Source organism: Pseudoliparis swirei, chromosome 14 (genome assembly GCF_029220125.1).
Source record: "Pseudoliparis swirei isolate HS2019 ecotype Mariana Trench chromosome 14, NWPU_hadal_v1, whole genome shotgun sequence".
NCBI lineage: Eukaryota > Metazoa > Chordata > Actinopteri > Perciformes > Liparidae > Pseudoliparis > Pseudoliparis swirei.
The window spans coordinates 6,148,424-6,167,607 of record NC_079401.1 but is presented as its reverse complement, the minus strand read 5'-3'; the positions used below and the strand labels follow the sequence as shown (position 1 = coordinate 6,167,607).

General features: G+C 48.2%; 2 protein-coding genes across 2 annotated transcripts in view; one reads left to right on the top strand and one right to left on the bottom strand.

The window, feature by feature from the left end:
• Window positions 1-6: 6 nt before the first annotated feature.
• On the bottom strand, window positions 7-1,768 carry si:dkey-1h24.6 (uncharacterized). The gene is made up of 4 exons (XM_056431023.1): window positions 1,585-1,768; window positions 867-1,196; window positions 664-791; window positions 7-469 (listed from the first exon to the last, which is right to left on the bottom strand). Exons 1-4 carry the CDS (start codon window positions 1,667-1,669, stop codon window positions 380-382), a joined length of 633 nt encoding a protein of 210 aa, XP_056286998.1. The 5' UTR covers window positions 1,670-1,768; the 3' UTR covers window positions 7-379.
• A 736-nt stretch (window positions 1,769-2,504) lies between these two features.
• raph1b (Ras association (RalGDS/AF-6) and pleckstrin homology domains 1b) overlaps window positions 2,505-19,184 on the top strand; it is a 35,798-nt gene continuing 19,118 nt past the window's right edge. The window contains exons 1-4 of the mRNA XM_056431766.1: window positions 2,505-2,692; window positions 3,001-3,047; window positions 3,217-3,545; window positions 14,312-14,402. The gene's annotated coding sequence lies outside the window, so the exon portion shown is untranslated. The remainder of the gene's footprint in view (window positions 2,693-3,000; window positions 3,048-3,216; window positions 3,546-14,311; window positions 14,403-19,184) is intronic.

Sequence of the window (19,184 nt, the reverse complement as noted above, 5' to 3'; positions counted from 1 at the left end):
ACAACGAAGGATTAGAGAAGAACTTTTATTTATTTTAAACGTAGAGGGAGGATGGCAGGAAACGGTGCAGGTTGGTGTTGTTTCAAGTGTTTGCCTCTCCTTGTTGTACGTCTGGTTCTCATCAAACTCACCAAAACTTTCACGAAAATATTTCTGCCTTCTCAGAAATTAGATCGCCCAAGGAAATGTGTGTATGCTTTTTTCTTTTTCTTTACAGACCTGTAACGGCTTTTTTTTTTTTTACATTTTGAAATTATGGTCACTCTTGATTTACAAGAAACCCTTTGAATGTGGTTAAAACCCCCTCACCCGCCCTGTGTGTTTGCATTTAAACTAATAGCTGTGCAAATGGAGATCAGAAGTGACGTGGAATCTGAATCTAAAGCCCTCTTTTCTTCCGGCGGTCCTTGTGTGTTTTGGGTCTGGTGTTCACGTAGTCTCTCTGGCTATCCGACGTCCTCCACTTGACCTGCAGGAAGGTTGAAGGACTGTTTTTAAGGCTTGGCGGACTATATATAGTATAATATAGTTCACGATGCTTCTTTTTGGTTAAAAGACAGAAATATTTCCCAAAACAATTGTTGAATATTGTATCCAAAGAGTCACAGAATGGCTTTCTCCTCTGGTGTTCGTGTCTTTTGTGCTCGTTGAGGAATATCTTACCAAGATGATGATGGTGATGGTGAGGCTGTAGGTGCCAAGAAGTGCCAGCCCCAGAATCCAAATCCAGAGAAAGTCATTGTATTGATGTCCGGGCGTCCTGTCGTCTTGGTGGAAGTTGCATTGGTGTCCTGGAAGAAAAGAGTCAGCAAGCAGTCAGTGCACCGGGCACACACGAATGAAGACGTGCCCTCTTGAACACGTACCTTCCACAAGCAGCAGCATCCACAGAGTGCTTGTTACGAAGGGAGGAGGGAACATGCGTGTGCCCTCGCAGCCGTAGATGCCGTAGCTGCCGGCCTTCACCCCGGTGAGCGTGAAGCTGAATGAGTTATTGTCTGTGTTTTCAAGCAGCTTCACGCCAGCCCCGGTGTACCGGGGTTTGCAGTCCGAGGCCTGCGTGTCACCGATGCACGTGTGGTTGCGAATCACTTCGTCGTCCTTGAACAGGTTGAATATCATGTCTTCGCCGGCCAACTTCGGGCAGGGCACGAGCACGTCGCCTCCGGCAGGCACGCACACTATCGTGATCTGGTCTGGAGAGAAAGGCGTGATCATGATTCAGGGGGAGATTGAATTCTGATTTTTTGGAATTTGCACCCCTACACACACACAGTGTTGATGTCAGATATGTGATTACTGAGGAAATGGAAACATCATGGTGTCTTCCTTTAATAGTGTTGAATTGAATGTGCTCTTGAGTGTAAACGGTCCTAAAGTTGAAGCAACAACTTCTTTATAAAGTCCTCTCATGACTCCGGTCGCTGCTGGTTCACATTAAGATGTCTTACCCCACAAGTTCAGCCATGAGGAGACTTCAAGGTTCATTTTAGGAACCGGCATTGCATTCCACAACCATCTGAATACTAATAATTATTGGTGTATGTAAAGGACCAAAAGCTAGAATGTATGTCTCCGCCTTACCTTTGCAGGCGCAGCTCTCCTGGGACTTGGCGGCATGAGATAACCTGCAGCTCAGGAGCATCAGTAACATCCAGCAAGCTCTCATCTTGATCAAGCCCGGTAATGCTTCACATCCTCACTGTGCCTCTGATTGAAGCACTCCCACGGCGCTGCAGCGACTGAGCCTCACACATCCTGTGGCAGAACCCTCTTCACACGTTTCCGCTGTCTCCCAGAGTGTGTGACCTTTGATGACTTAAGTGTTTAATTCATGTATAACTAGGGTAATGTGTTTATTTAGACCAAAGGTCATTGCCGGGCAGTTCTTTTCCCACCGAGTGGACTGGTTGTTTGTTTTATTGAGAGAGAATGAGGGAGATCAAAAGCACACAAACAGCTTTTTATTACATATTTTAAACATGTGAAAGCCTTTGCATGGAAAACAGACATTGGTCATAGTATCAATACTGGCATAAATGCAAATAGGTTTGTTTTAAGGCAGAGTATGAGAATATGTTGGGTAGATGTGTGTATTTTCCGCTGTGGTGTAATGCTGCAGCCACAGTTTGAGGTGGAGTGAGTGACTGAAAGGGGAATGACCCAGTGTATCATGTTCCAAGGTTTACTGAACACAAGGAGAAGCACAAAACAGGTATTGTGCAGGTTTGAACTGACATTTGTGGGACTGCCAAAGTGCCATTCACAAAAGGACAGATAGTAGCCTGACAGAGAAGAGGCGACCAAGAAATGAGTCACTGGCACAGTTAACATATGATAGTGAAAGAAATAGTGCGATATCAGCTGTAATAGAAGGTAATGTGATTCCACAAGTTTTAGTTCTTTTGATTGTCCACAAAATGGGGGTTGAGTAGAAAGTGCAGTAGCTGTATGTGTCCACTAGGTGGCGACAACGCGCTGTATTTCGATCAACCCGTTATTAAGTTTTCTGCTGCTACAATCCAGGAAAATAGCTTTCCAGAAACAAATGTAAATAGTTGGAACAATATCTCACATTGTTTGAATGCATTTACAGGTTTAACTGCCCAAAGCAGGGACGACAGACCACAAAAGGGTGGAAAATACTGACTTTGTGCGGCAACCCATGGTGTCGGATTCATGGGATTGTGAAGTGAGGATTATTGCAGTTCTAAAATGTTGTGTGTAATTCTGACTCTGAAAATGGATGATGAGGGATTAACGAATTAGTAATGCCTTGTGTCCATATGGATAACATGCAATAATCTCCTAATCTGGAATTCCCTTTAGTCTGGGGGGGGGGGGGGGGGCAGTGGTGGCTTTATTATTATTGTAATAATAATAGTAAATATATATACTATTTTCCATAATTATTAATGCCGGATATAGTTCTTATTATTAACATCATCATCATCATCATCATCATCATCCTTCTTCTTCTTCTTCTTCTTCTTCTTCTAGCTACTAGAAACTGAGGATGCCTTCAGTGTTCCTCCAGGACTCCTTTGGTTGGTATATACATTTATACATATCCATAATTTTTCTAAACCAATTAATCGTCAGAAAACTACACTAACATGTGTTTTTCTTTTGCTCAACTCGGGTAACACCGCAATGTGTCTTTTTTTCTCTCCCGTATCTGCGGTTTCCTTCGGTAATCCCTCGGTTCAACTGTAGCGTCTGATATTTCCCACCGTCCCTGAAGGCAGCGTCGGCTTCTGGGCTGGACAGGAAACGACGGAGACGCTCAGCGTGTCTCCTCGGCAGCTCCGGGAGAGAAGAATGGGAAAGGGAACGGGATAGTGTCTGTAGACGAGGCAACGTGTGAAAACATGAGGATAACGGGCCGTTTCTTTTTGAGCGAGACTCATCTTTTAAGATAATTAAACATAAAGGGAGGCTTTCTTCTTCTTTCCCCTCCACCCCTCCTTGAGGGCAGTGCTATTCGCTCTCTCGTTGGAGAACACAGGAGAAGAGAGGATCCTCTTTGTGAATCCCATTTGACTGTAAGTGAATTTTGCCTTTTCTATTCCTGCATGTTTTAATAATATTGTAGCGACCCTGTGTACAATATGACACCATTTCCCTTGACTACAGATCCTTAATGACAATTATAAATGACAGTTTATCATCCTAAATTGTGTCCTCGGGGGGGATAAGAGACTGCATGTTTACCTCTCTTCTTATAGAAGAGCACTATTTAGAAGACGTGTGTGTGTGTTTGTTGTGCTGCGGGGTGTCTAAAATGTGTGCCACCGCCCCCCCTGTGCGGCCATTGAACGAGACCTTTCTTGGGGGGAGAAAGGGCGTGCAGCGTTTGGGCCGACTGGGAAAAGAGCCGCAGCTCTTCACGGGGAGAGGCGCGTGAACGCGAGCCCATTGTTGTGTGTTGTGGTTGTGTTCGTTACGACGAGCTATTCTCCACATATTTCTCCTTAACCAGCTCCCGTGTGTGTGTGTGTGTGTGTGTGGCCGGGGAGATGTGCGGTCTCCACCCTTTAACGGGAGGAGAGGCTGCCAGCTGCTGCTAATGGCCTATGGGGGTTTCTTCTGTCGCGCTAATGCTGCTGTTGCATTACTTTTTAACGCATTTTAATGTCGACCAGGAACATGTGAGATGATTGCTAATAGGTGTCGGTGTGTCCAGCCCTTTTCCCCCTTCCTGGGCTCATCATCCGCTTCCTCCTCCGCTGCAGCTCGTGGACACTGTTTTATTTCCCTTTGTTGGGCTGCAGACTGGACACCGTGGAGCCGGTGTGTGACCGGCGGCTATTAATCATATTTAATGCCAGCACCCGGTGTGTTGTCCTTACTTTTGCGGCTGCTTCACTCACATACATGCACAGAGGCTTCCATTAAAAACCAAGCTGTGTTTCCCTCTCCCTCAAGTCGTTCACAGACTTGCAGACATTAACATTGGAGAGATAATGACCCCCTCATTGACAGCGGGGTTCAAAGGTCATTTGTGGAGAGGGGGCTGCACACCGTGCCACAGCCTGGCTGGCTACCATATGGGCCCTGGGTTTCCATTCAGTAAACATTGAGTGAGTGTTATTTACACCACCAATGCAAAGCAAGGGCAGTTTATATATATATATATATATAATTTTAATTATTATTATTTTTTAATTATTATATTAAAATATATATTATATATATATTTGTATATATATATATTTAAAATATATATAAATTTGTATATATATATATTATTTATATATTTATTTTTTAAACTATCTCTTCTGTTCACCAAACAAACACAAAAAGAAACCACTCGGCCCAGCCTTTAATTCCGCCACAGAGGCATTATAATAGGCTGTCTGTGTCCTTAAGGCACGCTTGATTTGCGTCCACAAAGCACCAGACTAGAAGCTCATTATTCTGTGCGTGGAGACAGTGCGGGGACAATGCCGCCCGTTCACTTACCGTATGTTTGGGGTAATGGGATGAAAATAACGACTGGCTTTCTCGTCGCCTCCCCCTCAGGCAGATACCTTTTTGAGGTTGTTGCATTTTGATTGCGAGAGAGAAATATAGCACGAGTTTGGTTAAGTCAGAGGTCACTTCATATCCAGTCATGGACACAGAAGAGCACATCTGGTACATCTTGATAACCCAGGGTTGTCCTTTGGGGTTTTGTTATTGTGTCTAATTGTGAATGAATAACGTTTACCATCAACTGGTTGTGTTGTCAACTTTGGCAAACTCCCGTTTTAGTGAGAACAAGAATTTTCGTTTCTTCCGATGCCGTCGGTGCAAAAACACATCCGTAACGGTGGACGTCATGTGGTCGGCTCCTACAAGACATTCACTCAGGAGATTTAATAGCCAGGCAGTATGGCGTACAGCTCAGTCACGGATTACATTTCCAGCCACAGAGGAAAAACACAGGTTGGACGACGAGAGCGTGTCATGTCCCTGTTTTAAAGTGCATGTCAGGAATTCTTCTGTCAGTTTTCTGTCTGGAGGCTTTTGGAAAGAGAACCGAGGGGAGAGACAGGGATATATGTACGTATTATTTTTGGAAGAGCTTAAAATACATAACCCGAAACATGGTTTTCTCATTCATCCAATGGGAAGGGGGGTGAGGGGGGCTTTCTGCTTTCCTCCCTCCATCTCTCTGCTGCCTTTCATCCTTCTTCTTTGTGCACGCTTGATTTCCGTGGGATGAAGTTGATTGGAGAAGAAAAACAGTTGTCAAATAAATGTTGGGCTTGACGAATGATCCCACGAGACTGTGTGTGTGTGTGTTAGAGAAGTGTCTGACCTCCGCCCACCCGCCCATGTCCCTGGGCAGAAGACTGTTCTGCACAAAAGCTCCAGAGACTGTGGTTAGAGGGCGACGATGGAGGTCGGTGTACGTTTACCCAGTTTGGGTTTCAGCCGGGGGTGTAGGTGGGTAAAGGAGGGCAAGGGGGAGGATGGCACTTCAAACGCAGCTCTCAACACACACATTCTGATGTACAGGGGTGGGGGGGGGGGGGGTGTAATCTGATATTTTCCCCTGAAGTATCTCGGCTTGGGTTCGCGGAGTTGGGAATAAACTTCCACCAGCTGCGTCAGCGCCCAGCTCCTTGTTGTCAAAGGAGATGCCGCACGTTACGACGTATAAGAGAGAGAGAGAGAAAGTGTGAGCGTCGTTCCACCTGGGTGTGCCCCCCCCCCCCCCCCCCCCCACACACACACCCTTATCACGTGGTCCCTGGCCTCTATAGGGCCTTGTTCTGGTAACATTTTGCTGACCTTTGGTGGCAGCTGCCCCTGCCATTTGGAAACAAAGTGAAATGGCTAACCCGCCCGTCTGTGGCCTGCAAAGTCTCCTCTGTTCCCGACAGAGACCTGCTCTTCCTGTTGGCCTTTCCCTATCATCGCCCCTCTAAGGCAGGAACATAATTGTTTTGAATCCACACGCAGCCTTTTTTCCTTTTGACACGATTGATTTTGGGCCTTTTTTTTCCCCGACGACGTCAATAGTGAGGATAAGGTGTTGCAGCCTGAAATAAAACGCGCACCTGTCCTCGCTTGTTGTGTGGAAGGCAGAAGGAGGGCGCTCTCTTCTCTGGGCAATGCGAGGCCTTGGTCTCGGGCCGAGCAGGTGCACTCGAGCGCATGCACGGCGGCGAATAAAGACGGCTAGAAAATGCAAGCGGCGGAAATTGTTCCACGATTGGATGCCATGTTAGTTTGTTAAATCTTACATTTTTAGTACGGGTCAGTCCTGGTGGGATTTACACTCTTAAAAGGACAAGTCCCTCTGACATTGCTGCACACTCTTCATTCACGGTTCCCGGTGTGTTCCGGGGGTTTCTGCACGGCCGTCAGGTGAACGGGCCTGCACTTGTTGCGTCTACCTGTGGGTTATAATCTGAAGATGGAGAAAGAGCCAGTGTGAGCTTTCAAGTGGATAAAAACACCTCGCATCACAACGTGTGTTGTTTGCCTTGCGTTCTGGTCGGCTGAGGCGACTTTAATTGGGGAAACTGATCCGTCTGATTCTGTTTGAATGGATTCTTCCTGTCTACATCTGTACAGAACTGTGGGTTTGAAAATAAGCACTTTCTTTTTGAGTCAGAGGGACAGACGCCAAAAGCAGGTCTTCTTCTCAAGCAGATATTTATTTCCTCTCCGATGTCATTTATCGGGTCGTGACGCAGCTATCAAACTACATAACTGTCCGTTTTCATCTCGGCTCCGTGACCTATTTTCCTTTTCTGTTTCTGATCTGCTACGACAGATTATTGTTCAGTCGTTAATTGTCCCTTTTGTGTGCTACCCCGCTCACTGTACAGTGTGTTTAAGCAGCTTAGGCAGCTATTAATCAGTGTGACTTTGACAATGGCAGGTGGCTGGTTCTCCACCCCTCTTCTGTATTCCAGATGGTCTGCTCCATTAACTGTCGCAGGGTGTCGGTCTTTGTTAACGTAGAAGCGCACGTGACTAATTTATTGTTACTCTTATCAGATGAACACCTGTAACCGTCAGCCCTGAGGCCCTTTGCTGTGTTTTTTAAAAATGATTTGGCTCAATCGTCTGTGAAGTTAAGTTGCACACAGTTGCGCAATCACACTGAACCTGATCGGAGCATCCCAGGCTGGAGCAGGTAATCTCATCCCAGTGGGAATTCCCAGCTGGAGTGCCAGCAGCCGCGGCGGGTATCGGCGACTCGAACGCAGAGCGAGGCGGTGACTTACGGTGTCGTGTTTCCTCTACCGCGCCCCACCTGCACATTAAATCCGCCGTCAAGACCAGTCAAAGCTCCGCCGGCGCAGTCCCGGGACGCATTGATGGATGTGGCGTCCCGCCTGAGCCGGGCCCTGGATGAATGGGTCTTTGACATGGGGAGAACACAACGTGCTGAAGGCAAGCAGGAGTGCTTGGGAAGAGAGCAAGAGCACACAAAGTGCTGACTCGGAGGAGAAATACACGCGCTGTCTGACTGCTGGATTAAAAAACATGCTCTGTTGACCGGGTGATGTATGGTCCGTCTGGTGTAAGACGTAGTATTTAGGAAATGAGAACGTGGAATCTATTTCCCACTCGCTCTCCGCATTGCTTTCGTTCACATGCTCTATTTTGCATCCCTAATTGAGTTCTATCAAATGGACAGTTCTTTGTGGCACGGGATAAACATTGTGCATGGCCAGTTCCTGTGTCTCCTCCCCCCCCTGCAGCTTGTTCTCATGAAACCAGAGCAGCGGTTGCGCGTGTCTGTTCACCGGGCCGCTGCCGTTTGTTTGCTTATTTGGCCGTCTCTGGAAACGCTTCCAGTCCATCATACAAACACAGATGTGAGCAAAGTGAACTGCACGGTTTCTCCCCACCTCGCTGTGACATGCCTGCCGCTTGGCCCCCGAGTGTTTCTGTTGGTACAGTTGCTTTCTAATCATTGACCCGCGGGGCGACATTCCACTCAAATCCACGGAGGACTCGGGGTTATACACCGCTTATAAAACACGAACAATCGCGGCGGTTGTAAAAACCATCAGAGAAAGTCAAGGATCCCGTGAGGGTGATTATGGTGTCCTGAGGTTAGCATCACATTGTGTGTGTGTGGGGGTGGAGGGAAGGGGTTTTGTTTGCCTGAAACAAACAAATATCTCGCCGTGCATAAAGAATAGATTCCAGACCCGAGTGTGCTCTGGATTTAACTGTTCATCCTCTTGAACTGTAGCAGTTCAGCTGCAATACATACGGGGACTGCACTGAAGACGAAGACGGGCTCGTTCCTGTATTATTTAAATGTTCCAACTGTTTAAAGTGTTTCTGTGTTTAGTTCAAGCCACGAACTAGCGGTACACCAAGAAACCTGGGCTGAAATGGCTTGTTTTTCTCCATTAAATATGCACTCTAGCCTACTTTCACTCCCCCCTCCCCTCCGACTTTAACTGCACTCCCTCCCATAATCATGAAAGCTACCTCGGCTCATGTGTGTTAGAAGTAGCTACACCACCCGGGCGGTATTTCGGCTCGTGGTGAAACCTCTGGGACGGGGAAACGAGGCGGGCGGCTGGAAAAGCGGCCCGCCTCCTGTCACGACCTCCCGAGGCGAGGAGCCAGGAGGGTCGCCGCGTGTCACCGGGGGAATCCACGACTGGGTGCCAAAAAGAGACCCGCGAGAAAGACGGCGCGAGATGTAACGGAAAAGATGGAGGAGATGAAGACGAGCGAAGGCTCATCGGAACCAATGAAATGTTCTTCAGTGCAGCTGATGTCATGTGAAACGAGACCGCTTGGAAACACTGAGGTCATCCTTCGGGTCCCGCTGCCAAATCCTGGAAGTCACACTTTCTTTTCACAAAGCTAGTGCTCCACATTTACTGTACAGCATGGTTTTGGCAGACTGCTCCTTTTTTTTAAAAATCTGGAGTTTCAGCCAGTGACCTACAACGCAGCCAAAGCCGATTGACACATTTTCACAAGAGAGTCCTTTGACAGTCACTCAAACCTGCAGGCCTAATCTCACAAAGTGTGTGTGTGTCTGCCTTTTCCCAAATTTCATTCACTAAATACCCTGGCAGCTCTTGGAGTGAGCCCGAGCCTCCATTGAATGGGTCTCCGGGTAAAGTTAGTGGCTGAGTGGCGTGCTGATCTCTCTCTCCGCTTCGCTGATCTTCACTCTCGAGTGATTCCTGATTGTTTCGGCCCACGTGCCACACGGGCTTCCAGATCGGACTCTGGCTTTTGGCACCGCGATCGCCCTTTGAGGCCCTCGGGGCATGATCACTGGCATATTTGGGTTCAGTCGCTGCTGGTCATCCCCCCCTCAGGAGATTATTGGAATGAACTGCCGTGACGAGTGAGATTTCCGTCTTTGACCTCGTCAGCTGCGCCGATGATGAGGTCCGACGGGTTTCGGCGCACACAAAAGCGGGAACGTGTCCAAGTGTAGACTAACGCGGGATGCATTTGAGCATGTATCTCTGCATGTGTGTGTTACATTACCCATAAACACCCCCCGGCTGGCAGCCAGCCAGCCAGTGGGACCTCCATCATATCCCACTGGCCACCGTGGGAACATTCCTGACGCAGCATTATTCCGTAATTCCCACCATGTGTGGTTTCTCTCCCGTGCAGAGTGCCTCGGGGAGAGGAGATCAGCTCCTTGTAATCGCAGCCAGGCATCGCCGTGTGCCAGCGGGGAGGAGGGGCAGGAGGAGCCTGAGATGATGGTGGAAGGTCGGTTTTAACAACAACCTTTCCCCGTGAGGTAAAAGGTTGTTTGTTTGGCCTCGTGAGGAAGACTCGCTTATCATGTGACCACGAGGCTCTCTGGCTCCTGTAGACGTGGAGTGCACTCCATGACACCTGAACGGAATAATCCGGTGTTCACCAGATGACATCATCTCTGTGTCCGACTTTTGAGGTGATTTTCCATCAAACTGACCACGATGCAGATTTTGACGCTTCGCCCTGATCAATGATAATGCGCCTTCCCAGCGAGGATCGGCTTTGCGGCTCAGGGTCACTGCTAAGGCCTTATCTCGTTCCGAGGCCAGACTAAGATGCCGTTGGGTGTTTCTGATCGATACGTCTTTCTGGCTCCAGCCATTGTCGGACAGATCATTAGTGAATTAGGAGAGTGTATCTACTAAGTGTCGTGAATCCGAGGTCACCATCAGATTATAGCACTTAGTGGTCCTTTCAGTGTCTTTTACAATGTCGTAATGTAGCACATTTGCAGATGTTAACTTGAGAGGCAACACAATAATGAGTGGAATGCATCTTCAATCATTCATCTAGTCTCTGTGGTTTCTGTTTGGTTTTTTGTGTGCAGGAAATGTAAAGATCAGACTTCCCTCGCTGCTTAGAAGATGGTTATTATTACAGTCTTGAATTCTGAGTAGTTTTTATCATCTCACAATGTGACATGTATACCAGCCCGACTACCATGCAGGATTTTGTGAGATGTGTAGATTCAACTATACACTCATATTTTTAAGGCCCTAGTCGCTGGTGTTGGACTGGATTTTATTCTACTGTAAATTATTCCTGTCTGTGTCCAAAGTGATTGTGAACCACAATCATGAGAATAATCATACTTTTTTTTATTTTTATTATCCTTTTTAAAAGGGGGAAAAAGGGAAATAAAATACACTTTTTGCAACTAGGGCCTTACTTTTTGGATCATGACATTTTCTTTCCAAAACGTGAATCCTTGTGAATGAACGAGACCACTAGAACGGAGCGGACCCAAGCGGCCGAGGGGCATAACGTACACCGGTCTGTTGATGCGGTGCGTCGTCCTGAGTAACAAAGACGTTGTACATTCACTTGTGTGTCATATCTGCCAGTTTGGGATCCGGCTGTCATGTGGTTGTCTAAAATCCTGATTATAAACTAGTCTAGAACTAAATTCCCATTATAAGAAGGACCTCTCACAGGGTTGGTAGTAGAGGTCACATATTTGGGATTGGGCCACTCTCCAGTCTCCCCCAACATGCACTGTACGGTGCTTTTAGCTCTCTTACTCATTCGATGTACTTCCCCCGACAACAGTCCCGTCTTTCTTTTCCTGCTCTGACATCATCATCACCCCTGCTCGTACAGTGCCCTGCCCTCCTTCCCACTTCCTGCCCGGACAGGAAAGGAGCTGCCCCGAAGGATTACTCTGGATGGGAGGGAGTGCGACTGGACAAGGACACACCTGTGTCCGCCACATTGGGCCCTGTGTTTCCCCCTGGTCTGTTGTTGAAGTGGGGCACTGATCTCGGCCACATAAAGTCTATTGAAGAGAAGTCTAGGTGGGGCAGTGACACACAGGGCACCCTTCTTGGGCATTTTTTTTAATTTTTTTAAAGTGTCAAAGGAGTCGCCTGCGTAACCAGTAATGAGGGGCGATATAGTTTCCAGGGCATCTTGCTCTATAGAGCTTCATGATGAGGCTTCATGACGAGGCTTCATGATGAGGCTTCATGATGAGGCTTCATGACGAGGCTTCATGACGAGGCTTCATGACGAGGCTTCATGACGAGGCTTCATGACGAGGCTTCATGACGAGGCTTCATGATGAGGCTTCATGATGAGGCTTCATGATGAGGCTTCATGACGAGGCTTCATGACGAGGCTTCATGACGAGGCTTCATGGCGAGGCTTCATGATGAGGCTTCATGACGAAGCTTCATGATGCGGCTTCATGAGGCTTCATGGTGAGGCTTCATGATGAGGCTTCATGACGAGGCTTCATGACGAAGCTTCATGATGAGGCTTCATGATGGGCTTCATGATGAGGCTTCATGACGAGGCTTCATGACGAGGCTTCATGACGAGGCTTCATGATGAGGCTTCATGATGAGGCTTCATGGTGAGGCTTCATGGTGAGGCTTCATGACGAAGCTTCATGACGCGGCTTCATGGTGAGGCTTCATGATGAGGCTTCATGGCGAGGCTTTATGATGAGGCTTCATGACGAGGCTTCATGACGAGGCTTCATGTTGAAGCTTCATGACGAGGCTTCATGATGAGGCTTCATGATGAGGCTTCATGGTGAGGCTTCATGGGCTTCATGGTGAGGCTTCATGATGAGGCTTCATGATGAGGCTTCATGATGAGGCTTCATGGTGAGGCTTCATGGTGAGGCTTCATGGTGAGGCTTCATGATGAGGCTTCATGGTGAGGCTTCATGATGAGGCTTCATGACGAGGCTTCATGACGAGGCTTCATGTTGAAGCTTCATGACGAGGCTTCATGATGAGGCTTCATGATGAGGCTTCATGGTGAGGCTTCATGGTGAGGCTTCATGGTGAGGCTTCATGGTGAGGCTTCATGATGAGGCTTCATGGTGAGGCTTCATGGTGAGGCTTCATGGTGAGGCTTCATGGTGAGGCTTCATGGTGAGGCTTCATGACGAGGCTTCATGATGAGGATTCATGATGAGGCTTCATGACGAGGCTTCATGGTGAGGCTTCATGATGAGGCTTCATGGTGAGGCTTCATGGTGAGGCTTCATGGTGAGGCTTCATGACGAAGCTTCATGGTGAGGCTTCATGTTCCCCCCTCTTTGATCACAAGCTGCTAACGTTTGTCTGTGCATGTGCCGCGGGCCGGCCTTTGTCCTCTGCGTCGGAGCAGCTGCCCCCCCCCCCCCCCCCCACCGGCCCCTGTGCTGTTGTGACTGGGGCGGCTGTGCTCCCCGCAGCTGCACGGATCCGTGTGTCGCTGCCACACCTGCTCAATGGCCTCGTGTTGACTGAGGCATATCACACGTCCACCGTGTGCAAAATGACACCACAGAGATGACGGGGGAGGGGGTGACCCGTAATCTGAGAAGGCATTTGCGTGTGTGTGTGTGTGTTTGACACGCATGTATGGAGGACGGGCAAAGGCGAGCGCGAGAAGTCGGGACCGCGGGCCGTTTGCTGTGAAAACACACACGTGCGCACTCTTCGAACTAAGAATAGGGGCCACATGCTGTGGCTGAACAAGTTGGTGTGTGTAGAAAAGAAATTAAATGAAGCAACAGCTGAAGCCAGCGGGGAAGCGCTTCCCAGTAGGCAGCCACAACATCAGCTGCCACACACACACACACACACTAAATACACACTGTGACCAAATCATAGCATTGAAGTTTCCCGGCCAGCTCTGCATGTTAAAACCTACACACAGTATCTTCTCCTCCCCTCCGGCCAGACTGTGATTCAGCGTCCATTGTTTTGGATAAAATAAGGTTCGTCTGTCATGAGTCGGCACCGACGCGCTGATGATTCGTTGAAATGTTTAGACGCCTGCTCGGCATCGTCGAGGCCGCTGAGTCACAGTGGACAGTGTTTTGAAGAGTTCTGACACGGTTTTGCATCTCGGCTCCGACTCGCGTTGAGAAACGCTCTCCTTCAGTGGTCGGCCTGCTCATTAGGTCGTCTGCGTGTGCCTCAAAGACGGCCTCAAATGTCACGTTCTTACTCCCTCGGTCATGACGCCGGCGGTCTAGCGGAGGGAGAGCCGCTCTTGATTGCTTTCAGAGCTCTGCGATAAGTATCTCTCTGGCCGTGCGTGTCGTTTTTCGTCTGTACTTAGTTAAGTCTCCCTCTCAAGCACACTCACAGAGTTAATCCCCTGCATTCTTGCGACTGAAATCGGGCCTGCCTTCCTCCTGCTGCTGGCTGCCAGGTCTTTTCTCCCGCAATGCAGCGAGAAGGAAACGATCCATACGTTTTGGATTCCCGCCGGCTAATGGCCCCGGATGGCGAGACCAAAGCATGGATTGTGTTTTAGTCACAAAAATAGACACTTAATCACATCTGATTTTCTTCTTCGTTGTTTTTTCTCTCATTTCCAGAGGATAAAAGCCCTGACACAAGAGTGGAGTGGAGTGGTGGTTTCGTCTGACCTTTAGCCTCAGGAGGACGGAGAGAAAAGCCTCTTCAGAGGTAAGAGTTCCTGTAAACTGGAGTGAGTTAATGGTGCCATTGCGACTTTCTGTGGGTAATAACCTCTCAGCAGAGGGGAAAAGGGAAAAGCAGTATTGACGTTGCTGCCAGTAAGCTTTGCAATACTCATGCTCGATTGCCACAGACTCTTATTTTGACAAGCTGCTGCTGCTGCAGCGAGCTGCCAGGGGAGTTATATTTAAGGTGGTCTCAAATGCCGGTTCTGTCGCCGCCCCTCCGCCAGGCGACATGTGCTCAAAGCGGCTACCGTCTCCCACTGCCGCAGTTGACAGTGTGGATTTGTGTGTTTGTTGTAAAAAGAGGTAAATCCAGAGCGGGGTGGAGAGAGGGAGACCCCCGTCAGAGGGCCTTGTAAATCAAAGCCAACTTAAAGAGGAGTCGAGCCTCTGAGGATCTTGTCTGGGGAGCGTCCTCCCCGCTGAAGGAGATAATTCCTGAGTAAAGTGGAACCATGTGAGGTGGACCGCCTGTGGCCGGTTGGACGTATCTGCTCCCTTACAGTGAGCCTTTATTCTCTCACTATCACAGATCTGCGTTGAATTTGCAACTCAAAGGCTCACTGTTTCCTCTTGTATTTACACAAGGGATGGCAACCGAGTCATTTTCTAGAGTGCAGTCCTGACCTGACCGCACACATCAGCGCATAGGTTTTAATTTTAATTTTCTACTGTTAATATTTCTGGCGTTCCGTCACATTTGAGGCCAAGAATTCGAACCCTCAACTTAGAAATTGGAAAAAGAAAAGTCCATCATAACTGCTTGAGAGTTGTGGCTTAAGTGGTCCAGGGCAGAAGACTCGGAGCAAAGGCAGCCCGATGAACAGAATCAAAACCTCTCGACCAATGGGATGGCTTACTGGGTGGCGTTTCACATGAGCCCATTCCAATGTTCTGGAGGCAGTCCGGCGGTGTGTATTTTATTGACCAGTATCCAAGGAGTAAAAGAAGAATCTACCCTTTTCTGATTAATACCAGGCATGCCTTCCATAATGTGACGGGGGATGAATACAGTTTTCTTATCCATTGGTTGTCAGTTGGAAAATGCACATCTGGACTCGGTATTTAAACGGTGTATCGCGGCAATGTGTGAAAACAAAAGCAGTGCGGATGTGGAAGAAAGCCGGCTTTCAAACCGGGACCTCTGCAGCGCTGACGAAGCCCGAGGCCGAGAGGAGGAAGCCCGGACCCCTGGACTTTAACTGCTCCAGGAAGTCGGGATGCTTATGTGTCAGTGAAGTTTATGGCCGGCAGGATGGCGCTCTCTCTGTGTGTGTGTGTGTGTGTGTGTGTTCTCTCTCTGTGTGTGTGTGTGTGTGTGTCATGCTGCATGCTATCGCTCAGCTGTGGATATTATTCAACATGCATATGCGGCTTATGTGCCATCGCTTCTTTACGTGATGCGGTTGTCATGGCAACTGCTTCATTCATGCACCGGGCAGTCTTGCAGGCAGGCCCGTCCTTGGGACGATCTCCCCCGGCTGTTCCTGAAAACATACATAAGTTGTAACCACAAAGTCCTTAGGGAAATAGAAAAAAACAAGAGTGTGTGTGTGTGTGTGTGTGTGTGCAATCCGAAATCAACAAAAAAAAGGCAACATTGGCACGGCAGGAATGCTGGAGGTGGCGTAGGCGGGTGTCTGTTTTGATGAGAAACACAAACTGGCACTTGGAACAGTTGCTTTGAATTCAGATAACAAGAAGCGTTTCATCAGCAGCCAATCAGGGGCCAGCTGCAGGGGTTATGGGGCGAGCAAAAGGGGGAGATGGGAAACGTCTTACGCCAACAGAGTAAGACATTCCCAGCTGCCCCGTGGCATGTGTGCAGGCGTCCGTGCATTGCTCTCTGCCTTGAGGCGCAGCGTGCTGGCGTTTTGCAGTATGAATGTGTTGTTCAGCAGAAATTTCGCTCCGCGTGTGTGTGCGTGTGTTTCGGGGCATGTGTGCTCCTAGTGTGCTTTGTATTCCCTAACAGGTGGCCGATGTATAACTCCTGTTCTGCTCAAGCAACTCAATGATGGAAGCTGTTGCCCTCGTAATTATTTAATTTTTCTACAGTAGATGAGAGAGCTATGGAAAATCATTTTGAGTTTTATATACATATATATATATATTTATTAACTGCAGTATATAAATAAATATATATATATATATATTTATTAACTGCAGTAAATACATATATATATTTTTATATATATATAAATATATGTATTTATTTAATGCAGTAAATAAATATATATATATATGTATGTATATATATTATATATACATACATATATATATATGTATCTACTGCTGGGAAGTACTGAAAAGACTAAATTCAATAATACTAAATAATTCAAGGTGCCTACTGGTTTTCCATCGTACTTTGGATGCAGGTATTTAACCACATTGCATGTGGCATTTCAAAAGGTCTCAAGTTGAACTAAGTGAACCTTACAGAAACCCTGCTCTGAAGTCTTTGGCGCCATGTTATCCGGTGACCCCCACGTACAACCGCAACCCGCTTATCTAAATCAGTTACTGCAGGTTCTCACTGTCCCACACATTTGGCATTACGGAGCAACAACGAAAACAAACACCAAGTTGGAGATCGACTTCACGGCATTGCAGCTCTTTCTACCCGCGTTAAAAGCAGGCACTCAAGGAGTGGCTAGTTCTTTTCGTCTGCTGCTGCAGTGCCGCATCATGTTTTTAAAACGATGCGAGGCCACTGCAGCTCCCCCTTCCCCTCTGTATATATGCATGTGCACGCATGTAGGTGTGTGGATGTAACCCAATCTCTTGAGGGCAGGGACAAGACTATTGATTTCACATTTGGACCGCTGCCCCGGAGGGAAGCAGGCAGGCTGACCTCGGCCGGTGTGTTTGTGTGTAACGGAGAGAGACAGAGAGACACACAAAAAGACAAGAACAGATGCAGATGCACACTTGTGCGCTGCTAGAATCGTAGCCTGCTCTTACATTGAAGTCCACCATAGATTTATTTAAAATAATTGAGAAATATAAGAATGTGTGGACGTCCTCCGAAGGCCGAAAGCACCGCTGTGCGTCCGTCAGTTATTGGGTGAAGATCCGGCCCGAGCTCACGCTGAAGCCTCGTGGAAGCTGCGTGTGTGTGTGTGTGTGTGTGTGTGTGTGTCTGAGGGGCTCGTCGGACGCCGAGGTGTGCAGGAGTGTTGCCATGGCGATGGCTGCTCGAATAGATGCGGGGCAGCTGAGGGTTTGGCTCGCTCCGATGCCGCCCACCAGTGTGGCCGTGCATTTTCACACCTCCCTCGTCTCAGTTGTGCCTTCTCTCTCTCTTCCCCCCTTCCCCCTGACACACTCTCCATCTGTCCACCTCTGACATCCTCCTCATCTTCCTCATCTCTCTCTGTCCCCCATCCTTTTCTTTGCTCCTCCTTCCTAATTGGCTGTATAGGCGCTTTGCTTCAGTGAGCACGCGTGTGTGTGTTTTGTGGTTGCATGTGTTTCTGTATGTGTGTGTGTGTGTGTGTGTGTGTGTGTGTGTGTGTGTGTGTGTGTGTGTGTGTTTGTATGTGACTTCCTTCTGTCCATCGTGCTTGAGTAATGACACTGAAGCAGTTGTTTTGGCCATCAGGGCCTCCCCTTTATTCACCATCTAATAGCCGGCTCCCTCTCTCCATTATTGGACCTATTCATCATCCCCTCCATCACCCTCCCCCGCGCCTCCCCGCTGCCCTCTTACTCATCTTGTCTCTCTTTCCCCATCACTCCTTCCCCTCTTTTTATTGGACTGAATTGTCTCGACATTGGTGCACGTCACCATTAAAGAAGATGGACCCCCCCCCCCCCTACCTCCTTTCTCTATGATCCTCTCTCTAATTAAAACCTACAATCTACTTGTCAAGCACGCGCCTGATCCTTTAACCTTTTAAGGCTGCATCCACCCAACATGGGAGGATGGATGTGATGTCAGACACCAGGGGTCACTACAGGTCAGTGGAAAGTCAGACCACACCCTTTGGACAGTAGCCGACCGGCCGCTCCCTCGTTCAAAGAGTTATTTCACTCGCTGGCTCCAGCTCTCCGCCACATTTGCTCTTTCCACTTTTTACTTCACGTGACCCGGGGGCGTTTTCTTCGGGCCTCCTCTGCTCCTCTCCTGGTGTAACGACTGTGCATGAAGGGAGTGGACCGAGGGAGGAGTATGCAATTAACCACAGGCTGTGCCTGGAAATAACCATTACTACATGCGCGCACATCCACAACGAGAACGCTTCGTGTGTCTCATCGGCGCGGAAACATTTTGATAGCAGCAATAAAAGCCCGACAGACGCTTTCTTCTGGCTGTCTAGCCACACACACACACACACACACACACACACAAGGCGCGTTGCTTTTAAACGGTTTCACCGTGACACTCCAGTGTGTGCGTGTTTTATGACCAGAATGTATGGCTATGATGACAATCGGACACATGTATGTGTGAGAGGTGATTCACAGTCTGTCAGGTCCCCCCCCCCCCCCCCGCTCGCACCGCGTGATTGGTTCACGTGAGAAAGGGAAAGGGGAAGAGGTTTAATTCATTCGCTTGTGTTTTACGTTACGCTCGGGGGGAGGGGGATATTACCATATATGTAAATGTTACATTATTTTAAAAGCATGAATATGAAGTTTCTGTTCGGCTTTCAGATCCGCTGCAGTACGTCTCGGCTCGCATCCGCTGGATTTAAACCAGGAAGTTAGTCACAAGCGTATTTCCATGGAAATATTTGTTCCTGTATTTCCATATCTTTTA